At 38.6% G+C, this 25,267-nt stretch overlaps 1 protein-coding gene across 1 annotated transcript; it reads left to right on the top strand.

Annotated features, from left to right (window-relative positions):
* On the top strand, positions 1–24,398 carry LOC117065962 (zinc finger protein 474). Its single transcript, XM_033181448.1, has 2 exons — positions 1–722; positions 22,615–24,398. The coding sequence occupies exon 2, from the start codon at positions 22,827–22,829 to the stop codon at positions 23,913–23,915; it is 1,089 nt and encodes a 362-aa protein (XP_033037339.1). The 5' UTR covers positions 1–722; positions 22,615–22,826; the 3' UTR covers positions 23,916–24,398.
* Positions 24,399–25,267: the final 869 nt, after the last annotated feature.

Genomic DNA, 25,267 nt, shown 5'->3' with positions numbered 1-25,267 from the left:
GAGTCCAATGTTCCAGGGCAGGAAGCATCCAGCACAGGAGAAAGCTGAAGACCAGAAGTCAAGTCTTCAGCAAGTCAAGTCCTTCCACCTTTTGCCTGCTTTATTCTGGCTGCACTGGCAGCTGATTATATGGTGCCCACCCAGATTGAGGGTGGGTCTGCCTTTCCCAGTCCACTGAGTCAAATGTTATTCTCCTTTGGCAGCACTCTCACAGACACACCCAGGAACAATACTTTGCATCTTTCAATCCGATCAAGTTGACAGTCAGTATTAACTGTCACAGTATTTTTAAAGTCCCTAGACAAGATCAATAAGATAATCAGTAAATATTGTTTTCTTTTCTTCCTTAAAATAAAATGTTGTGTTTCTACAGCAAGAAGAGCCTGTGACTTAAATTTATCTGTCCCTGTTGGTTGCTCAGTCCGTCGGTAAAGTTCCTGAAGTCAATTTAAAAGAAAGCTGAAATCCATACCTACTTTGCTCTCTGTTTCCCATCAGTTACTAGAGAACTCAGTTCCGTCCCTTTTGTTGACAGGTTGCCAGGATACATCCAGGCCACAAAGGCTGCGGTTCCTGTTACTCAGCAGCTCAAAAACTCACACCAACTCCTGCAAGGAATGTGAATCTTGGCACTCCCAGCTATTCTGTTCCTGTTTCCATCAGCTCCTTCCCTGAAAACTCAGAGGTGCTCAGCATGCCATGCTAAAAACCAAACTAAAAAGGTAAAGAACAAACGTCAAAAGGTGAGGCTCTCGCGGAGAGCATTCTCTGTTGTGCATTCTCTGTTGTCTGGTGCATTCTCTGTTGCATTCTCTGTGTGCATTCTCTGTTGTCTGGTAGGTCTTAAATCTCAAACCTTTCAACTAATAACAACTGCTTCTCTTAGATATTCTTGGTCTCTTCCATTGGCTTCTCACCAGTATTCAGTACATATTTCCTTGCTATAGAAAATAAATCCAAATGATAATAATAATAATTGGTTCTTAAGTGAAAAATCTCAAGTACTACTAAACAAAACAATAAATGTCATTTTACTTCTTTGGATGCTGGCAATGACGAATGAACTATGGATTAAATGTTCTAATACTAAAAGATAATACAATTGTATTTAAAAGAATGATTTTTAAAATAACTTTCTTCAAAGAAAAGTAGATGAAGTAGGGTTTTAACGTTAATTCAGAACTATATGCTTCTTAGCCAGATTATCCGTGACAGAAAAGGGGTGTTAAAGGCTATAATTACTCAATTGTCTTGGCTATTTTTTTTTTAATTATTTGAGATAAAATCGATGTGGAGTAAATTGTAACCAATCTGGAGTTCTTAAATTCAAGTTTCTGAAAGCATTGAGTTTAACAGGTATATACAACCATGTCATGGTCACTTCAGTCAGGGCAAGGGACATTTCTTTCACCCCAGAATGTTTCCTCACATCCTTTCCAGCCAGTCTTCCCTCCATAGGTGGCCACTGTTTTGATTTCTATCCCCAAAGAATACTTGGCCATTCATGAACTTTATATGAATAGAATGATACCATATATATTATACTGTTGGACTGACGTCTCTGGCTTAGCAGAATGTTTTTTCAAACATTTCAATGTGGCTTTTTAAGTCAGTAGTACAATTCTTTTTAAAGGTAAGTATAATTGCATTTTTTATGCGTATTTTACATTTGTTTATTATATTGATTTTTTTTTCTAGTTTGGGCCTCTTATAGCTAAAGCAGGTATAAACATTCTTGCACAAAGTATTTTTCTCCTAATTTTATTTTTTATGTCTAATATTTTTTCCAGCTTTATTGAGGTATGATTGACAAATAAAAATCACACATTTGGGGTTTATCGTGAAATGTGTTGATATATGTAGACATTGTGAAATGATTACCACAATCAAGCTAATTAAAGTATTCATCATATCACATAGTTACCTTTTTTGGGTGTGGTGAGAATGCTTGGGATCTACTATCTTAACACATTTCAATTATTAATTATAATAATTCTTAATTATAGTCACAATGCTGTACATTAGGTTTCTAGCATTTACTCACCTATAACTGAAGGTTTGTACCCTTTGCCTATCTTCCCTTCACCTCATCCTCCACTCATGGTAACCATTATTGCACTCAGCAGGTAGGTATATGAAGATGCTCACCATCACTAATCAACAGGGAAATAAATGCAAATAAAAATCACAAGGAGATATTACCATATATTTGTGAGAATGGCTGTTAAAAAGACAAAAGATAACAAGTGTTGGTGAGAATGTGGAGAAAAGGGAACCCTTATACACTGTCTGTGGGATTGTAATTTAATAGAGCCATTATGGAAAACAATATGGAAGTTCCTCAAAAACTTAAAAGGAGAACTACCATCTGATCTAGCAATCCCACTGCTGGGTATACATCCAAAGAAAATGAAATTAGTATATAAAAGATATCTACACTCCTTTGTTAACTGCAGCATTATTTACAACGGTCAATATATGGGAACAAATTATCTATCAACAGATAAATGGATAAAGAAAATGTGGTATAAACATACAATAGAATATTATTGAACCTTAAAAAAGAAGAAAATTCTGCTATTTTCAACAACATGGATGAATCTTGAGGACATTATACTAAGTGAAATAAGCCAGATAAGGAAAGAGAAACACTATGTGATCTCACTTATATGTGGGGGGAAAAGGAAGCCTGCACAAGTCTTAGTAGATATATGTCCTTATTTATTTTGGATTCGGACCCAGGAGCGAAACTAATGAGTGATAGAGTAGACGTTTGTGATACATATGGAATAACATCTCACAGTGGTTATAATTTGCATATTCCTGATGACTAATGGAGTACTTTTCATGAGCTTCTTGGAGATTTGTATCTTTTTAAAAATTATCTATTCATACCTTTTACCCATCTAACAGTTTTTTTCTTTTTAATGTCTTTTTCATTCATGTATAACTCACATACAATAAAATGCATCCATTTTAAGTACACAATTTGATGAGTTTTGACAAATGATTATATCCATGTCACCAACAAAGATATAAATAAAAGAAAATGTCCATAACCTTTGTAGTCAATTTTCCATTCATGCACCTACCGACCAAACAATCACTGATATGCTTTCTGTCACTACAGATTAGCTTTGCTTATTCTAGGGTTTCATATAAATGGAATAATTCGGTACCTATACTTCTTTTGTATTTGACTTTTTTAGCAGCACATTATTCAAAGAGATCCATGTGGTGTATATTAGTAGTTTATTCATTTGTACTGTGAAACAACATTCTACTGTATGAATATGCTATAATTATGTGTTCATTTATCTATTGATGTATGTTTATGTTATTCCCAGTTTTTCACTACTATGAGTAAAGCTACTGTAAATATTTGTAAATGACTTTTTGTGGATGTATACTTTCATTTTTCTTAGATAATTATTTAAAATGTCAATATCATTGGGTAGGCATAGGTTTAACTTTATCAAGTTAAATTTTTAGATAATCCAATTTTTAAATATATGTCTTGCAAGCATTTCTTCCCAATCTATGTCTTGCCTTTTAATTTTCTTAATTTTTTTAATGTGCAGAAGTTTATAATTAAGAGAAAGTATAATTTATTGTATTTCTCTTTTATACTTAGTTCTTTTTGTGTTTTGTCTAACAAATCTTTGCAAATATTAGGATCATAGATATTCTCTTCTTAAAGTTTTATCATTTTTGCTTTTATATTAAGTTCTGTGATCCATCTTGAGTTAATTTTTGTGTGCAGTGAAAGTTAGGAGTTGATATTTTCTCCCTGTGTGCATCCTGTTGTTCCACTCTCATTTGTTAAAAAGATTTTCCTCTCCTTATTGAATTGTGTTGGCATCTTCATGAAAAATGAATTGATCGTGTATGTAAATTGACCATATGCTTCCAGACTGTCTATCCTGTTACATGAATCTATTTGTCTATCCTTATTGGCATATTAATTTTAATAAGCCAACTTATATTACTTGAATACTTGAAGCAAGTGTTCAAAATAAATATGGAAGTTGAGTCCTTCCATGACTGCTTACTAGTGAACCACACACAAGAATTAGAATCAGGTTGGGCAATCCTCCTTGCATGTTGCCCAAATGTTTCCCCAGGCGGCAACCTTATTTTAAGTGATTCTGCAATAAGCGAAAGCCAAAAATATAGTTACAAACTTATTCAGGAATCATAACCCCAGTGAAAAAAATAAGCATTTTTCAAGCCCATTAATATAGAATGTGACTTCAACTTAATTTTTATTTATTAATTTATTCCATAATTTATTGAGTGTCTACTGTATTCCAGACACTGTTCTAGACAGGAAAAAGCAGAAGGAGGATATTTATCGGTTCATAATTTCTGCAAGAAAACATTATTTATAACATCAACTCTGTTTCCTATTTAACAGTATATTTCTCACAATTACAGAGAAAAATATATACCTAGTAAAATAAACATCAGAATAAATGTCATCACATATTCTTACAAATTGACAGAAAATTATAAACATTCAAATGTTAACTAAGAAAAGATATTTTCCAGCCTTTCCAAATCTTTCTATCACTTCCATAAAATACCTATTTCTTTTGAGCCTAAAATGTAAACTATTATTTCTATTAGTTGCATTTTCCAGATTATTTTATTTATTCATTCATTCATTCATTCATTCATTCATTTATTTCTTTGAGAAAGGGTCTTGCTCTGTCACCCAGACTGGAGTGCAGCAGCACAATCACAGTTCACTGCAGCCTCGACCTCCTGGGCTCAAGTGATCCTCCTACCCGAGCCCCCCAAGTAGCTGGGACTACAGGCGTGCACCACCATGCCTGGCTAATATTTCTTATATTTTGTAGTGATGAGATTTTACTATATTGCCCAGGGTGGTCTTGAACTCCTGAGCTCAAGCAATCCTCCTACCCTGGCTCCCAAAATGCTGGGATTTTAAGCGTGAGCCATAGCACCCAGCTCCAGCTTATTTTAGAATTTAAATATTATCTAATATTTTTAAGAGAATTTTTTGTTTTACCAACCAGACCTTCATATGACTGTTTCTTCTCTGGGTCTACATAATTTGAATAAATATGCAATATTATTTTAACTCATTTTCTCAGTGTATCTGGTGAATGATACATTTTCAGGATTATATGCAATTCTAGATGTAAGTTGTAAATGGTGAGGAACAGGAACCATTCCAAAACACCCTTCCTGAGGAATCAGTGATGATTTCTGTGGAGTCTTACAAACTTGAAGAAGCAATTTCTAAATATCATAGCACACAAATATGGCAATAGGAATACACTATGTTGGGGGCAGCAGAGAGGGAGAATGTAAAGAAGCCAAGTTGTTAATCGGTTAAAAAGGATGGCAAACTGCAAATAGAACGTCCAAGGTGCAATGCAGCCAAGCATTTGTTTGAGAGAAGAATCTAACAGGAGCCTTATGGAGTTCTGTGCAGATGGCACTTAGTAGGATTCTGGTTGCATTGAATACTGTAAGTTCACATTGATTAATAATTTGATGTCTTAATGTTAAAATGAAATCTAGTTTGAATGGTCTAATGGAAAGGTTAGAAAATTTTCTTGTCTTTGCCCAAATGGTAAAGTTAAGGGCTTGTAAGTCATACACTCTGCCATTGTAGGGCAAAAGCAGCCAACGACAAATATAAATGAATAAACATGACTGTGTTTCAATAAAACTTTATTTACAAAAGAGCTGAATGATGGCCAGATTTATCCTGGGGGCCATAGTTTGTCAGCCCTTCCAATGTTCAAGAAGTTCTGATGAGATACCTTCCAAAAATCATACATTGATATTGAAAGGCCTGGGGCCTTGAAAATGTTCTTCTTGAGTGCCTGGTACTTGGGGGGGTCTCTTTAGAAGGGAGATGACTAGAGATAATTATATGCCGAAGAATGAAACAAAATCCCTATCTCTTGCCATAGACAAAAATCAAATAAAACAGGACTAAAGCAAATCTAAGACATAAAACTATAAATCTTCTAGAAGAAAACACTGGGAAAACACTCTCATACATTGGTCTGGTCAAAGACTTCTTGAGTAATATCTCAAAAGCACAGGCAACCAAAACAAAAATGAACAAATGGGATCACAGCCAGCTAAAAAGCTTCTACCTAGCAAAGGAAACAATCAGCAAAGTGAAGAGACAACCCACAAATCGGAGAAAATATTTACAAACTACCCATCTGACAAGGGTTTAATTATCAGATTATGTAAGGAGCCCAAACAACTCAATAGTGAAAAACCAGATTATACATTTTTAAAATGAGCAAAAATCCAGGGTTGGTGCCATGCACCTATAATCCTAGCTACTCGGGATCCTGAGGTGGGCGGATCACTTGAGGCCCTAAGTTAGAGACCAGCCTGGGCAACATATCAAGACTTCATCTCAAAAAAAATTTTTTAATTAGAAAAAATTAAAAATGGGCAAAAGGTCTATATAGATATTTCAAAAGACATGCAAACAGTCAAAAAAATGTTCAACATCACTAATCATCAAAGAAATGCAAATCAAAACTAAAACAAGGTTTCATCTCATCTCAGTTAAAATGGATTTTATCAGAAAGACAGGCAATATTGATTGCTGGCGAGGATGTGGAGAAAGGGCAACCCTTGTACACTGTTGGTAGGAATGTAAATTAGTACAGCCACTATGAACAGTATGGAAGTTCCTCACAAAACTAAAAGTAGAACTACAATATGATCCAGCAAACTAACTGCCGGATATATATCCAAAAAAGTGGGAATCAGTATGTCAAAGAGATATCTGCACTCCCATGTTTATTGCAGCAATATTCCTAAGAGCCAAGGTATGGAGTCAAGATAAGTGTCCACCCGTGGATCAATGGATAAAGAAAATGTGGCATATATACACAATGGAATATTATTCAGCCATAAAAGGAGTAAAATCCTGTCATTTACAACAACATGGATTGAACTAGAGGACATTATGTTAAGTGAAATAAGCTAAGCACAGAAAGACAGTAGAACATGTTCTCACTCAAATGTGGGAGATAAAATAATTTAGATCTCACTGAGGTAGAGAGTAGAATGATGGTTGCCAGAGCTGGGAAGGGTAATGGGAAATGGATAAATAGGGATTGGTTAATGAGCACAAAAATACTGTTAGAGAGAATAAGATCTAATGTTCAGGAACATAATAGGGCAACTATAGTTAACAATAAGCTATTGTAAATATTTCAAAATAATGAAAATAGTAGAATTGCAATGCTCCCAACACAAAATAATGATAAATGCTTGAGGAGGTAGATATCCCAATTACCCTGATTTGATTACTACATGTTGTATGCTTATATCAAAATATCATACCTATCCCATAAATATGTACAACAATTATGTATTCATAATAATTAAAAATTTAAAAAAGAAGAGATCTGACTTCCAAGGGGAATTAAATTTTGAAAGTCATTAGCACTCAGAACATATGTGGTCAAGAAAAACAACATATGAATAAACTTAGCTCAGGGAAGTCAAACTCTGTGATTCTCCTTCAGCTTTTTACCTAGTTAGGCAGTGCCCCCAGCACATGTGACTAGCTGCTCATATGGCCACCTTTGGTGTGCCTGTCTGGGTCCATTCTCTAGGGAGCACCAGCCCATCTATTCTGGTTGCTCACTACTTGATAATCTTTACCATGAGGTATAGTGCTTGGTCTAGTTCGTGGTCCTTGGAGAGATTCTCATTTCTCTTAGATTCAGTATAGTTATGTTTTCAAAGCTATAATATTATTATTATGCTAATTCCTTGAGATAGTATTATAAAAATGAACAAGAGTTAAATGATCACATATGCGTAAGACTTGAGAAAATATTACAAAGCTGTCTGTTAACACTTCTTTTGCAAAAGCCCCTTTATGTTTTTTATTCCTCATATAAACAATGAACTTCAGTTTTGTTTAAAAATTTAATATAAAATCAAGCTAATCTCATTCAGCTCAGTCAACATTAAATTTATTTTGTTATGACCTACAATGTGCCTGGCACTGGGCTAGGTGCTGGGGATATAACTATGTAGAGAGCAAGTAAGCCTCTGTTGTCTTGAAGTTTACATGCAATTTAAGGAGACAAATATTATACATGCAAACAAACAAAAGGAAAACATAGGTGCTGAGTGCTATAAAGATGATAAACAGTGGCATCGCTGAACATAACTATGATGGTGATGGTGACATTGGTTCCATGAATGAACATAAATGGGCATGTGTATGTCCACATGTATGGGTGCACGTGGATGTGTAAGTGTGTGTGCTTGGGAGAGAGGGAGAGAAATTACTTGAAAAAGAGTAGTCAAGAGTTCAAGGCCAGCCTGGCCAACATGGCGAAACCCTGTCTCTACTGAAAATAAAATAGCCAGGCGTGGTGGCAGGTGCCTGCAATAGCTCCTTGGGACGCTGAGGCAGGAGAATAGCTTGAACCTGGGAGGCAGAGGTTTCATTAAGCTGAGATTACAACACTGCACTTCAGCCTAGGCAACAGAGTGAGACTCTGTCCCCCTCCCCCCCAAAAAAAAGTAGTTAGGAAAGGCCTGAGTTGATAATATTTAAATAGAGACCTGAAGTATAAAATAAGAAAGCCAAGCAAAGAACTGGAGGAAGATTCTAAGCAATGGCAAGAGCATGTGCAAAGCCTTTGTCCAGTCCCTCCCCGAATCTCCCCCAGAGTGACAGAGAGTTTGACTTGTCTGAGGAACTGAGAGGTGAACATGGATGGGGCACGATGCAGAAAGGGGAGAGCAAAAGGAGATAGGCAGAAACTGAGATAGGTACAAAGTTACAGAGGGCATTCAAGGTCAAGAGGTTGGATTTTATTTTGAGAGCAGTGGGACAACCATGGAGCAGCTAGGCAACAGAGGTTTAAGTTGTGACTGTAGCTTAAGGAGTTAAATGTGACTGCTCTGAAAAAGATAGATGGGGATTGAGAGCGGAAGTGGCTCTTCACCTACATGGTTGAAACAGCCCACAGATGGGAGGCACACCCATTCACCTGCCTGGCATTAGATTTATGAGTGCAGGCAAAACAGTCGAAAAGAATAACCAACCACTTCAATGCTAGATGTGGAAATGCTTCTACATAAATTGATGTAATATCACAAGAGGTTATCCAATATCAGATGGGTAGAATGAAGACAGGAGTAAAAAAACATGGGAAAGGAGATATATTAACATGCAAAGGCAGAAAATACTAAGATGAGAAGGGGAGCAGAAGGAAAATATAAGAAGATGATAGAATAAGATAAGATTTTTTTCTGCCAAATTATTAATGGGCAATCACATAGGAAACAAAAACATGCTAAATATTGTTTAGAGTGTCTGTCAGTGCCTTTTCCCTTTTCCCTCGTTGTCTAATTCCTTACCTTACATTTCACATGCAAACCCACAATAAGATGGGGAATCTACTTGAAGAGCTGAGGCAAAGGCAAACATCCTCATGATCTTCTCAGCCTGGCCTCACCATCAGTGTGACTTCTCCCAAGTTCAAAGATATGTTCAAAAGGTTATTTTAGTGAAATTATTGTGAAATGAACAGAGAACAAAATAAGAGTAGTGAGGACTGGAAATAGAAGAAAAACACAATTGGGCAAAGACTCGAATCTCGAGTTTCAGTTAGACTCTCAGCCAACAATTGTCCTTATTAGTACTGTATGACCTAGTTACAATCCAGCATATCATCACCATATATCATAAGTGTCAGATGGACTGGTATTGTGGCATGGATTAATTACTAAATGAAGATTATAACATTGATTATCAATGCATCCCCTTGACCCGGCAGAAATATGGAGAGGAATGTATAAAGTCTGTGATGTATGTGTGTGTGTGTGTGTATGTGTATTCATGTGTGTGAACAATTGGAAGCAGAGTCCTCAGTAAAGTGATAATAAATATAACTGATAACATTCTATTTTCTTGACAATCAAGTATACATATCCATTGAAAGAATGGAAAAATATTAATTATTTTGTGAAACACTTTTTCCATTTTGGTTCATTTAAAAATCATTAATGGGTAATAAAAGTTAATAACATTCCTTGAATCCGTTCATGGCATTTCCACTCAGAAATACTAAATGATTGTGAAACATTAAAATCAGATAAATCTTGGATTGCTTTATCTATTCAGTTCCAAGTGAACTATCTTATATATGAAACATATGACATTTCATCAACAAAAATTAAAACCACATTTTCCCCTTCAGTTAACCTGTTTCTGATGTAAATCACCATGTCAAACAGAGTTTTATTATTTGAACTATTGGGGCACTTATGGGTGTTAAGCAGTTTCCAAATAAATTTTTCAACAGAGATTCCCAGAAGTAGCACAGGAATGCTATTTTAGCTAAAATTACTTAAATGAACACTATCCATTCCTTGCCTATATGAAATAGGCTTCACTATCATTCCCTAAAAATGTAATGATCTTTCATGTAATCAAATTTATTTTATTGCCAATTTTGTACCTGGACTTTTACAGTCAACTAAAAAGGAATAAGATTTGTGACCTAAAAAATTGCCATTATTTCATGACATTTACAGGAAAAATCCTAAATGTATGAATTTTCGAATATTGATTTCATAATATCTTCAGCTAGTTCAGCCTATTCTATGCATTTTTTTCCATACAACTATGGTACTATAAGATTCTGGTGTTTGAAAAACTAGAAAACAAGGAACATGATGAACAAGCAGACGAAAACCAGCTTATAACACGTACATTGGGAAGAAAGAGTAGTGACTGAATAAAAGTGAAACATTAAGAAATCGTTAATGCCTGTTGAAAGGAAATAAGGACATGACATCACAGCTGCACGTTCCGGCCCTGGGATCCAGAGTAAACTCATTATTTCTCAAGGTAGAGAAGAAAAATCCTTTTAAGGCAGCTTGGAGTTATTTGCCATATTTGCATTTAATGGAGCGGCCTTTGAAGAGAGCACTTATAAGCACAACGGACAGGAAAGGTAAAGGAGAAGAGTGAAAAAAGAGGATGTTCCTGATGCCTATTATTGATGTCCCATGAACGTAGGCCAGTGGAATTCTCTGCAAAGTTTACCTAGAAGCTGTGCTAACCTCAAACCATCACAGAAAACCCCCACAGGTGAAGCGCTCTTCTGGACCCTGGAATTGGAAACCCTAGGTGTTATGGTAGAATGTTTTGTCCCTTCCAAAATTCATGTTGAAATTTAATTCCAACCAAAATTCAGATGCTACCAATGTGATAAATTCTCATTAAAAACAGAAGTAGTGGATATTTATTAAACAGTTGATACAATTATATAGAGCTTAATACACACATATGAGTACAAATAAAATTGAGGATTCTGACACCTCGATTTTATTTGCACTTACGTGTATGTATTGTACTCATGTGTGTGTATACCACAGACAGCACCTCCAATGTTCTTGTGCTATTTGACAGTATATTCCAAATTTTGTCCTCACTTTGCTCATATTTATGTAGAGCATACGGAATGGGTATGAGCTAGATAAACAGCAATGACCATGAGCTACTGATGCCAAGGGGACATTTAATGGGGTTATACACAAGTGTTATGGCACAGCAGGATGGGGGATCAATTTTAGGTTGGGATTCCATATAGGAAATGACACCACAAAATGGAAATGTGTTTTCAGCTTTTATTTTTTATTTTATTTTATTTTTTGAGACAGTCTGTTGCTCAGGCTGGAGTGCCATGGTGTGATCTCGGCTCACAGCAGCCTCCAACTCTCAGTTTCAAGCTATTCTCATGCTTCAGCCACTCAAGTAACTGGGATTACAGATGTGTACCACCACACCTGGCTATTTTTTTTTTTTTTTTTTTTTGAGATGGAGTCTCCCTCTGTTGCCAGGCTAGAGTGCAGTGGTACGATTTTGACTCACAGCAACCTCTGCCTCCTGGGTTCAAGCGATTCTCCTGCCTCAGCCTCCTGAGTAGCTGGGATTACAGGAGCATGCCACCACACCTGGTTAATTTTTGTATTTTTAGTAGAGACGAGGTTTTGCCATGTTGGTCAGGATGTTCTTGATCTCTCGACCTCATGATCCATCCACCTCGACCTCCCAAAGTGCGGGGATTACAGGCGTGAGCCACTGCACCCAGCCCTGCCTAATTTTTTGTAGAGATGAGGTTTCACCATGTTGGCCAGGCTAGTCTTGAACTCCTGACCTCAAGTGATCCTCCCACTTCGGCCTCCCAAAGTGCTGGGATTACAGGCATGAACCACTACACCCAGATCACAGCAAGATCATCTTTCTTTTGGGGGCAGTAGAAGAGAATCTGTTTCCTTGGTCTTCCTGGCTTCAAGAGGTGCCTGCATTTTTTTGGCTCTAGACTCCTTCTTTGAACAGCTAATTGAGGCCTTTTCACACTTCAAATTTTTTCTGCTGCTGTCTCTCTCTCACTGACTGGGGAAGAAGTTCTCCACATTTGATGACTCATGTGATTAGACTGGGCCCCTCACTTCTAATGCTGCTTTCTCCAGAATATAACGAAGTTAACATAGAAGCCACATTTTTCCTACTAGTGAGCTGGAATTGTTGGCATTGCCTTATCTCTCCAGCCAGATGGAAAAATCCAGAGAACGTTAGCAGTGGTGTCAACCATGGAATGCTATATTCTTCACTCTCTTTCTAATGGCATCTTTTCCTTATTAGATATTCTTGTTGGGTTGTCCTAAACTTAAAGCTCAGATAGATAGTGGAAATAATGAAACAAAGTGAAATAGAACACAGAAGGTGGGAAAAAAGACCCTGTTGAAAACACAAGAAGATAGGAAACATCAACATCCACAAAGTTGATTTTAAATTAAACTCTTCCCATCCAATATCCTAATATTTCCAATCTTATGTGTGACTTAAAATATACATGTGACCTTTGTGTTTACTAAAGGCAAACAGAACAAGGCAGTCAAGAGTTATCGGTCATGGAGAGGAAGGAGGCTTTCAATAAATGTTGAACCACAAAAAAATTTAAACTAGAAGCCGAAGAGGTTTTTAAATGAGCCATCACCACATTGCATGGTTGTTTGGGTCTGGGGACACGAAGAATGAGCAAGTTTCCCCCAGACACCAGGAGACTCATTCTGGTGGTTTTCTCCATCTGGTGGAATATTTTATATAAGCTTTCCTGGGAAATGAGAATTTGTGGGGCTGAGGATTCTGAACCATCAGTAAGCTGTAACTATGTGGCCCATGAAAGAGTGCCTTGTTGCCATGATTCAGCGATGTCAAATGGTATGACAATAGTATTTTGATGACTTATTCACATAGAAGGATGAGAGATGTGGGGAGAACAGCAACCAAAAGCCCATGTTCAGAAACAGCCTTCAGTTTGTGGGCACATACAAGCTACCAGGTCTCCAGCGTCACCACCAGGCACGTCATGGCAAGCATATTGGAAAAGAGAGGCACATTCATTCGTGCACACAGCAGAAGCCCCACCTGCCTTATGGACTCTGCTATTTTTGACTTCCTTCCCAGGCATTTTCCTCAGAAACAGCTTTGGGTGCAGAGCACATTATTAACAAAGGGTGTTGATGTCTGTAGTGAATGGTATTGATAATCAGTGTAAGTGTTAGCCAGGCTCCAGGAGGCACTGACCTCCTGGAGGAGGACAGAAATAAGGCACAACTTTGAGACCTCTGTAAGGTAAGTGCGTGATGTGGTAGAAAGGTTCCTCCTGGATTCAGTGAGCCCATCTCTCTTATGCCAATTTATCCTGGCCTAGCAGCTCCGTTCATGCACAACTATATTCTTCATTGTGTTTGTTTCCACCTGGACACACAGAAGTGACCACACTTCTGATACTAACACAGTGTGGCTCAGAAGTCTGTGCCAAAAGTGTCGCACTGAGTTCAACTAAATCAAGAGTATAAAGACAGTGGGAACTCTGTGCAAGCATATCACATAATGGGGGCTGGCAAACATATGCATCTATTTGCAATTCTTTTAAAACATAGATGCTAAAATATGGTTATCTGTGGGTTTTTCCATCCAATGTTTAAAAACCATAATAGATCCATTTTAGACACTTGATGGCTATAGATCTCATTCTAGGTTGAGAAGGCTACTGTGCTGTTCTTATACATTTTCAGTTCAAACTAATTTATAGTTACTTCTTGACAAAATGGACAGCTTGGCAGAAAGAAAAAGTATACCAAATCCTGTAAGCCCCATGAGGAAGCATAATTCTCTTATAAAGTATTTCCAGAGCAAATCTTTACAATCCAACTATGGTCTATATTGCTAATAGCTTATTTATGGTTCTTTTAATTGGCTGATTAGTTCTTTAAACTAATAATATAAAACATCTAACAGTCCTCATCTGGGGAGTCATTTAATGGTGAAGCAAAGTCCATTGGCTTAAATAGAAGAGTAGCTCTTATGATATCAACCAATCAATAGATCATTACGGGAATGCCTCTAAAAAGTTTAGATGGTCCACAAAACACAATTTTGTCTGTTTGTGTTTTCCTTTTTTCTTTTTTTTCTTCTATAATCCCACCTGTAGCTGTTCTAAACATTGACTGCTTTAGTTTTTCCCTCTGAAGTTATGTATATATCATCTTTTATAACCCTTTGATAACTTATGAAAATTCCTTCTTAGGTCACTGATTCTGTCTTTTCTTCTTGGATTTTACCCTCCCTCCTAGACCGAAGCATTTCAGCCCTAATCTACTTTCAGTCGGAAGATTCCTTTCTAAATATTCTAAATATTTAAAAATAAATATGTTGTGTTTATAACAATTATATCCTATAAGACTTCAGTTGGATTCTCAGTTCCTTGAAGTGATTTTCAATATTTAATTAAGAAGAAAAATGTCCCCACAGGACACTTTCAAGCAAGAAGCATGAACTATAAATTAGTGAATCCGACTAGTGAGAAGCTTTGGAAGAGTAAAGGCTGGCTCTCTGAGCTACAGGCACAGCTCTTACTCACCATCAGCTTGTGCTGGATGTTGCCACACAGGAAGGTGGGCTCTGTTCAGCCAGCTCTTCCACTCTTCAAGAGAAACCAAAAATCCTTATTTTATGTGACGTTTCCCAATTTTAAAATAATGGAAACTAAGTCAAGCAGTTTTGACTTTCTGCAGGCTAAAAAGAACATAGCTATGGACCAGATGTGCCTATGAGCCAATGCTTAAAAAATCTTGAAAAAAACATATTGGTATAGAGCTCTTCTGTTGGAATAAAATTATCCTAAATGTGAGAAAATATGGCATGTGAAATTCCTTTGAAGACTTTTTTCTTTTCTTTTTTCCACTTTTTTCTTTTTTGGGCTATCCTTTAAATTTCTATGTATTATAGGCCTCTAATGTGATTCTACTGACAGTTTGTAGAACCAGTGCTCCACCACTGCAAATGTCAATATTACAATTATATGATCATACCTGTGTGGCATTCATGACTCTTGGGTACTCTGTAATTTGGATACTCAATATAGAGTGAAAATTATAGGCTTGATCTAACAATAGTTTCCATAGAGTGATATTATGAGCCTTAACAACATAAAATGCCTTTTGCAGAGGGCTCTAGTTAGAAGCACAAAGAGTGTATTTCTCCTAATTTTTTCATAGCTTTTCTAACACCATAGAGTATTATGTTCATACTTGATAATTAGATTGAATGATAGTGAAAGAACTTATTTCTTGGCTTAAAATTATTCATAGTGAGGGAGAGACAAAGAAAAGGAATTTTTTCATTAGTTATTTATAATCAGTCTAGAAATGCCAATATTTTCTCAAAGCCATGCCTCAGGCTAAGTGGCTTTTATGAAAATGCTTCCACGTTTTACCTTCAAATGCTGCTCCTATATTTCTTAAACCATACTGCCTCTAGGTTCCAGCTGCTCTCACATGGCCTTTCCCACTCACATCAGATTGGGTAAGGTCTGCAGATGCCACGGGACCAGATGCTGCCTAGAAGAGAGTGTGCAGAACCAGTGAGAATGAGCCAGACCAGCTGCACAGCTGCCCTCAACACTCCTGGTCATCTTTGGTCTATGAGTAGGATTGCTTTGCTGTGGCTCTCTCTGTGGCAGTGGTGGCCTTATGGCTGGGGGGTCAGCAGGTGAAGAGTGTCATATAAAATTTAGCAAAATACAAGCATGCTTAGAACAGCAGATTCCCCTTATGAAATTTGTACAGCTACTGGAAAATGGAAGAACAATACTTTCTAGCTCTTAAAGCACGGTGATAGTGTAAAAATAACAAACATGCATTTTCAGTGGTCTGAATGAGTTGAGGATTAAATGTTCAGATAAGCATCTTATTTTGTAAGATGCTATGAAAGAATTAATTTGCATTTATATTTATTGCAATATTTAAGTAATATGCAGATTGAATATCACAGATTATTATTACTTGTATTTTGAGGGTTGTTACATCGTTTGAATTATTAAAATTTAGAAACTTAGAAGATGGAGTTGAAAATCAGATCTCCAAGAAGGGGACACAGACTGTCTGGTGATTGCATCTGGTGGGGAAGGGTCAGTTCATCTGGTTTTACAAACTTGGTTGGATTCAGCTGCTGGTATTGAAAAGTACTGCTGCTTCAAGAGTAGAGAAGTGTTGCTGGAATAATGCTCACAGCGACCACACACACACAGGAAGCCTTTAAAAGGATTAAATGCCCTCTTGCTCCCCAATTCTTGCATTCTCCTTCCATTATTCCTGTTGGCAGAGCATAACACAGAGCCAGCTTGCAAAGCAGAAATGGGCTGTGCAGAGTCCCAGTACCCATATCATAAAGCTAAATAAAGAAGATTGGGAGTATAGAGACAATAAGTTAACAACTGGCACAATATTGCTCTCTGCTAGCTCTTTAAGAAGCTTGTGGAGGCCGGGCGCGGTGGCTCAAGCCTGTAATCCCAGCACTTTGGGAGGCCAAGATGGGCGGATCACGAGGTCAGGAGATCGAGACCATCCTGGCTAACACGGTGAAACCCCGTCTCTACTAAAAAAAAAATACAAAAAACTAGCCGGGCGAGGTGGCGGGCGCCTGTAGTCCCAGCTACTCAGGAGGCTGAGGCAGGAGAATGGCATAAACCCGGGAGGCGGAGCTTGCAGTGAGCTGAGATCCGGCCACTGCACTCCAGCCTGGGTGACAGAGCAAGACTCCGTCTCAAAAAAAAAAAAAAGAAGCTTGTGGAAAAAATAGGCTAAAAATAGTCATTAAATTTTTTCACTTAAAAGAATCTCTAAAAAAGGAAGTGTTGTGATCAATTTCATAAGAACCATTGATCCAGTATTTATAGTATCAATTTTAATTTTTGATTTTTAAGAAGTACATATTTAATAAGTCAATTTTGCACCCAAACCTCTACTCCCTCAAAAAAAATTCCTTCATCAAAAAATTCTGAAATTTGAAATAACATTATTAGAATTAATTGTGCTAATCACCACTATTAAAATACAGATATCTCTCAATTACTGTTAGGTTTCTATGTGAATAACAGACTTTTTAAAATGGCTAAAATAAAAATAAAAATTTATTTTTCTTATGTAAATAAAGTCCAAGGAAGGCATTCCAGGGATTCTATGATGGTTCCAGCATTGTCAGGGACCCAAGTCCATCCAGGTCTCTGCTCTGTCATATCAAGGTTTACATAGATGAAACCTGTTCTCAACTGGCTGCTAAAGCACCAGTCATCACATCCATCTTCTAAGCATCAATAAAAAGGAAAGTAAGAGAAGCAGTTATTCTCTTCTACCTTTTCAAGAATTGTTCTTACAAGTTCCACACAATATTTTCACTAACTACAAAGGAGCTTGTAGATGTGCCCAGCTGAAAATTGGGGTCTATTAATTGAGGGTGTTGAGTAGAATGGCTATTGGTAAGGAACTAACTGTCTCTGCCAGACATTGGAAGGGACATTACCTCATCAATTATAAGCCTTGGTGTGAATGAGTCCATCAGCTCCTTTTTGAAGGCAAGATTTCATAGGTAAGACAGACTGTGAGCATACAAGAATACCAGGCTGGAGAGTGGAGGCCACTGAATGGGGTGGGTGAAGAATATTGAAGATGAACCTCCTCTCTTTTAGAATCTTGCCAGAGCCACCATCAGCCCCAACTCCATCTTTCTTATTTATATTTTTGTTCATTTAAAGAATTTGAATTCAATACTAATAGAGAAGGGGTCATATCATGTATCAACTATATTTCTTTTGTTTCAAAGGACTAGTTTTTTTTCATATTTTAAGTTCTAGGGTACATGTGCACAACGTGCAGGTTTGATACATAGGTATACATGTGCCATGTTGGTTTGCTGCACCCATTAACTCGTCATTTACATTAGGTATTTCTCCTAATGCTATCCCTCCCCATGCCCCTCACCCCACAACAGGCCCCCATGTGCGATGTTCCCCGCAATGTGTCCAAGTGTTCTCATTGTTCAGTTCCCACTTATGAGTGAGAACATGCAGTGTTTGGTTTTCTGTCCTTGTGATAGTTTGCTCAGAATGATGGTTTCCAGCTTTATCCATGTCCCTGCAAAGGACATGAACTCATCCTCAAAGGACTAGCTTATTTTTTAAAAGATATGATCACACTTTTGATTGTGTTCTGTTCCCTCTCTTTTGGAGAGACACCTTCTAATGCCAAGATGGTTTTTGGATTTCCACGGTTATTACATTCATCTTTGTGTGTTTGTCTCCCCTTCCCATGAACCCTGAAGAGAATGGAAAAATGGCATCATGTTGATAAAAAGTGATGCCTTCCAGGACATTCTTTAAATGTCCTATGTGCAGATATGGTCAAAACGAATAATCCAGGCCAACTAAGTGAACATTCTCCAGAGATGCTTGAGGTAAAACTGTCTGGCTTTGCAAAGTGATTCTCTTTATAAACCAGCAACATTGCTTTATGATGTTTTGGGTGACAGGCCAATTTCTTAGGTGATTTAAGTATATGTATTTAGTATTTTCCAGTACTTTTGCTTTTAGAGCTAACTTATAAAGGGAGAGCAACCAACACTGCTGTGCCATGGCATGCTGCCTTTGCACAGTCACTGGCGGAAACATTATGCATTTCTCCATAAGACACCTCCGTTCCCAAAAATTCCACTGGCTTCCAGCTACCTCATCTTTCATATTTTCATACCTTTAGTCACAATAAGGGAAAAATTTCAGGAGAACGTTGGAGGAGGAAAGGGATGGTAGAAAAAGAAAAGCTGAAGATTCAAATGGACGTTTTGTGATGTTTCATCGTGTTTGCTGCAGAGAAAATATTTGCAGTGCACAAATGTTTGTGTGCGGTAAGATCTATCCCTAATCAAGATGGTGACATGGCTTCAAACTGAGCACTACTTAGCCTCTTGGGGCAGCCTTCACTTTTACCCTGTGCCCATGATAAAGAAAGACAAAACACATCATTCACTGGTGGTCTGCCCCATTCCCCCAACTGCTCCTCTGCTGGTTATGTAGATTTTTCTGAAGATATTGGTGAAATTAAGAAAAGAATCTGTACTGCACATCACTCAGGAAAAACTACATCTAGAAAACAACTGTATATGGCAAAAGTGATTCCTTTTCTTGGGGCGGGGGGAGTTTCACTCTTGTCAACTAGGCTGGAGTGCAGTGGCGCGATCTTGGCTCTCTGCAAACTCTGCCTCCCGGGTTCAAGTGATTCTCCTGTCTCAGTCTCCTGAGTAGCTGGGATTACAGGCACCCGCCACCACAGCAGGCTAATTTTTGTATTTCTAATAGAAATACAAAATTTCTATTAGAAATTTTGGGGTTTTACCATGTTGGCTGGGCTGGTCTCGAACTCCTGACCTCAGCTAATCTGCCCACCTCGGCCTCCCAAAGTGCTGGGATTATAGACGTGAGCCACTGTACCTGGCCTGGCAAAAGTGATTCTTAATGCAGAAACAGAAAACCAAATACCACACATTCTCACTTATAAGTGGGAGCTAAACGTCAATTACATGTGGGCATAAAGATGAGAACAACAGACAGCAGTGAGTGCAAGCGAGGGGAGGACTGAAAACTACCTATTGGGTACTATGCTTACTACCTGGGAGATAGATTCATGTGTAGTCCAAACCTCAGCATTATGCAATATGCCCATACACAAAACCTGCACATGTACCCCCAAACCTATAAAAAAGGTTGAAAAAAAATGGCCCCGTCACTTAACATTGAAAACATTGTGTTCCACAGCCCCAGTCTCCCTCTTCTGCTTTGTCCCTCTCAGAGGTTTCTCCTCTGTGCCTTGCCTGCCCTCCATCTTCTTTGCCTCTTCTTTCTCCTAAAAGGAAGCATAACAGCTGGTGAGAGCTTAGTTACCTTTCCCTGAGGCATATGGATAGTACATTAAAACAGGGATGAAAACTAAAGGGAAGAAGCTCTTGCTGGAGGAATTTAGGCAGAATGAATAATGGAAAGAGCCACGTACTGGAGCCAAAGAGGGCTGGAATTGATTCACAGTTCTGTCATTCAGACACTGACAGCCTTGGGCAAATTACTTGTCTTTTCTGAGTCATTTTCGTTACTTATAAAATTGAAATAATAATACCTGCTTCATAATCATTTGACAATTAACTAAAATTATGTTTACAAAAACATCAGTGCCATATATGGCACATAATTGGTATTCAATAAATATTACCTCTCTTACCTTATCAAAAGGGAGATAGAGGGGTTGTTATGGAAAGTCATGGAGATTCCTCAGTATTCTAATCTGCTGGGAACAGAATTGACTCGTGTGTGTGTGTGTGTGTGGTGTGTGTGTGTATGAGAGGGAGAAAGAGAGACAGAGAGACAGAGACAGAGGAAGAGAGACAGAGACAGAGAAAACTTAGGGGAAGGAGGCTTATTTGATTGCATTGATTTTTCTAATCTGTCTTCTTAAGTCATATTAGTGTCTGCAATTTCCTAGTATCAAGGAAAACGATAAACTAAAATTCCTCGGTGAACAGAGCCAATGAAGCAGAGTGGTTTGTGGAAATAACCTGTGGGCTGGATTAAAAACCTAATGAAATAGTTTTACCCTATTCCTATGTTCCATAGATCTACTTTCTCTTTTAGATGGTACTGATCAAGTGATAACTTTCTCTGTTTTATTTTCTATGCTGGCCACTCTGGGGCCAACACATACTTTTGTCACATCTGTTAACATTACTGTCTTAAAAGCTGTCAAAAGAAAGAATGACTTCCTTCTCTGTGCCAGACTTGGTTTGATACTCTTAAAGGCAAGGATTCAGACCTTTCTTGGCACCTAAGTGCAGGAGCTGGGCACAGAGATCACAGCTCTTTTTGTTCTTTATCAAATCCAGTGCCCGGGGTTTCCATATTCCCAGGACTGCTGGCCTTGCACTGCCCAAACTGAAGTGTTTGCTGTGATGTGCAGGATCCAGCTTCACACCGGGGCTGCTCCTTCTGTGGTTAAGAATGGATGCTTTAGAGTTTATCACCCTGATCTGGGTCATCCTTCAGGAAATGAAAAAGGTCCTGAGGCTTCTGAAGATAATTGTTTTGGGGAGCCAGATTATTAACCCATGGCAAAATTTACTCATGACTTTTCCCAACATACAAATTTAGGATTCTTCCCATAAATGGATATCTAAGCTGCCACTTCTTCTGGTGGGGATTCTTGGAGAATCCAGTGCCTTTGTTTTATATTTTAAAAATATTTGGAAGTCATACATACATAAAACAAGAAAGTAGGTATGACACCTTTAAGAAAAAAGAGCCTCAAGCAGCATCTGTGTATCATCTTTCCATGAAAAATCTGCAGATAACTCACCAGGATGGGTGCCAGCCTAGGCTGTACTCTTTGCTGGAGAATTATAGCTCCACTTATTAATACTCTATTTCCATAATAAACAAAAGTGAATACATGATGTGTCACAAGAAGTGTATGTCCCTCTGAGGGCTATCCTGATAATCCTCTTAAGATTTATTCTTGAAGTACTTCTTCTGCAAGAGTTCTTATCTTCAGGTCCATGGACACTCAAGAAGTCTGTGACACAACTTTATGTCAATTAAAATGTATATCACAACTAGAAACAGTTGACAAATTATTTCAGTAAAATCGATTTCACCTGTGATAGCAACAATTTTAACTTTTTGCTTATAAACATATTACACGGAAATGTCAGAGGAATCCATGTCACTAACAAGTTAAGGATCTCTGATGTAGTGGAAGTTTCTGTGGGGCCCAGGGGGTCTTTTTATATGACCTGCTGATTTCATTAATCTAATTTTCATAGTTTGCAGTTTTCTCTTCTATGGTCTTACCACCCTGGTCTCAGCCTCTGTAGGTTTGCATCATCTGTATCTATGATGTGCTGTCGTTGTCAGGTTAACTTTTTGGGCAGAACATGATTTTTAATACAGCGATAGTGCAATTGATGATGGAAGATCTCCTCAGGTTTATGTCAGTTTATTGACCAAATCCCATATGCTGGTTATTATGCTAGTCAAAAAGTATACAAGGTCAATATTTAAAACAAGCAAAAAGAAAAAAGAAAAACACAAAAAATCCACGGCCCCTTATCAGTTTACAGCCCAAACATGTGTGTATGTGTGTGTATACATAATAACTTCTTATGTCTCCCACACCCCTCCACAGATCTTGGAGACGTATCAACTTTAATGAGGACCTTCCAACATTCCAGACTGATGTCCTGCAATGAAGCTCTGAGTCATGGTCTGTGGGGCTAAGGTACTGGCAACAGTGTGAACCCCGGGACAACTAACCTCACTAACCTTCACTCTAAGCAGAAGCCCAAAGTGAGTCTGACCTGAAATCAGAGCAAGCACTACAGAAAGGCATCTTTGTTAATGGAAAGAGGAAAGAAGAAAAGAATTTCCAATAAGTTACAACAAACTTTTCACCATTCTAAAGAACCCACTTTCCTTATCAACCAAGCTGGGTTTCTCTCTAGTGACTCCTATTCTAGCCTTTTGCCAGAAACAGAGAGTGTTAATCCTGGTGAAAAGATTAAGACAGACACTCAGAAAAAGAGACCTGGGACTGTGATACTATCAAAACCGCCAAGTAGAAGAATTATATCGGAAAGCCAGCTTAGTCCCCCTGTAATCCCGGCCCGCAGGCCTGGATTCCGGGTGTGCTATATCTGTGGTCGAGAATTTGGGTCCCAGTCAATTGCCATTCATGAACCTCAGTGCTTGCAGAAGTGGCATATTGAAAACAGCAAGTTGCCCAAGCACTTGAGGAGGCCAGAACCCTCCAAACCAGAGTCTCTCAGCGGCAGTGGGTCCTCCAGTCTTCAGGCAAGTAATGAGGCTGCATTTCAGAGTGCCCAGGCTCAGCTGCTGCCCTGTGAATCCTGTGGCCGCACATTCTTGCCAGATAATCTTCTTGTTCATCAGAGAAGCTGCAAGCCAAAGGGTGAGGGTCCCAGAGCACCAAACAGTTCTCATCATCTTACTGACCTCAAGAAAGCTCGTAGAGGAACCCCAGTCCGACCGAGGACTGTTATCTGCTACATTTGTGGTAGGGAATTTGGCACCCTGTCCCTTCCTATTCATGAGCCCAAATGCCTGGAAAAGTGGAAAATAGAAAATGACCGGCTCCCTGTGGAGCTCCACCAGCCACTCCCACGGAAGCCTCAGCCCCTTCCGACTGCACAGTCCAGCCAAGCGGGACCAAGTCAAGCTCAGCTTGTGTCCTGCCCAAATTGTAGCCTAACCTTTACCTCAGACCGCCTTCTGGTACACCAGAGAAGTTGTAAAACTCAACCTCAGAGGCCAAAAGATCAGAATTTGACCTTAGGGAGTAAAGGAGGCCTAAAAGAGTCCACTAATTCCAAGCAGCAAAGGAACAGGGGAGCACCCAGTGTAACTGATAGGGTAATTCATGCCACACAAGAGGCTTTAGGTGAACCTGGTGGCGCCCTCTGCCTGTAGGAGAACGAGAGAAAACTATCCCTAGAATCAGCCACCTCAGCCCCTAGTATTTTTTCTATCAACGCCTTACTCGGCCTCAATGCAGCCTGTTCAAGTTAACTCTCTGTGGAACTCCAGGGCCTGTACCTCTCTTGGCTGAATAGATAAAAGAACATCCTTGCCTGATGGGTTCATATTCCTCTTCAGTTCTGCTGTCTAAAAGAAGAAGAGATGGACTTCTTTCTTCCCTGATCCCTGATACAAATAATCCCCAGGAGACTGTCATTTGAAAATGAGTCATTAATGCTGTGTCTACATTACAGAGATATACTTCCCATTCCAACAGCCAATATTTATTGCCGGTTTATTTTAGTCATCTACCTTAGGAATTCATTTTTGGCACTGCTGGGTTAAGCTGAGTTTATCTTACTAAAATAGAATCTGTGTCAAAAACCCCAAATGACTTTAGCAACAATTAAACACTGAAGAACTTGCAAAAATACACAGTCTGTAAATACAACGTATTTTTTCTTTTGACACTTATATGGTTGTAGTAAGTAGTAAATTAACCCCGGTGTAGACAAGGAAGCAACTAGGTTATTTTTTGGGAGGTGCTTGGTTCCTGCTGCTGCTCTGTGCCCTGTGTTCAGGCTGAAGACAAGGCCCTGACCCCTCACATGGGCCATTCTGAACAAGCATGACCCCAGGAACCCCAGCTTGAATGGCAAAGAGTTTTTAGGGTTTTATCTAAAGTTTCATCATGGGCAAGGATTGGAGAGAGATGCTTACGAGGGTGGCTACCTGCAAGATAGGGCCTGGTTCATGTTCTTTGTCCATTAAACCAGATTGTGGATGCTTTGTCTTTGTCTTGTGTCAGCCTTACAGAATATCAAATCATGAGAAACAGGAAGTGGTAAAGGTCTTTTCTCCAGCCTGCAGAGATAATGAATTCTTAAGAAAACTGAGATTAGGCCGGGTGCGGTGATTCATGCCTGTAATCCCAGCACTTTGGGAGGCCAACTCCTGAAGTCAGGAGTTCAAGATCAGCTTGACCAATATGTCTCTACTAAAAATACAAAAATTAGCTGGGCATGGTGGCATATGACTGTAGTTCCAGCTAGTTGGGAGGCTGCAACAGGAGAATTGCTCGAACCTGGGAGTTGGAGGTTGCAGTCAGCTGAGATTATACCACTGCACTCTAGCCTGGTTGACAGAGTGAGACAAGGAAGGAAGGAAGGAAGGAAGGAAGGAAGGAAGGAAAGAAAGAAAGAAAAAGGAAGGAAGGAAGGGAGGAAGGAAGGAAGGAAGGAAGGAAGGAAGGAAGGAGGGAGGGAGGGAGGAAGGAAGGAAGGAAGGAAGGAAGGAAGAAAGAG

This window comes from Trachypithecus francoisi, unplaced genomic scaffold (genome assembly GCF_009764315.1).
Source record: "Trachypithecus francoisi isolate TF-2019V2 unplaced genomic scaffold, Tfra_2.0 Lachesis_group2, whole genome shotgun sequence".
Lineage (NCBI taxonomy): Eukaryota > Metazoa > Chordata > Mammalia > Primates > Cercopithecidae > Trachypithecus > Trachypithecus francoisi.
This window is presented reverse-complemented; position numbering and strand designations above follow the sequence as displayed.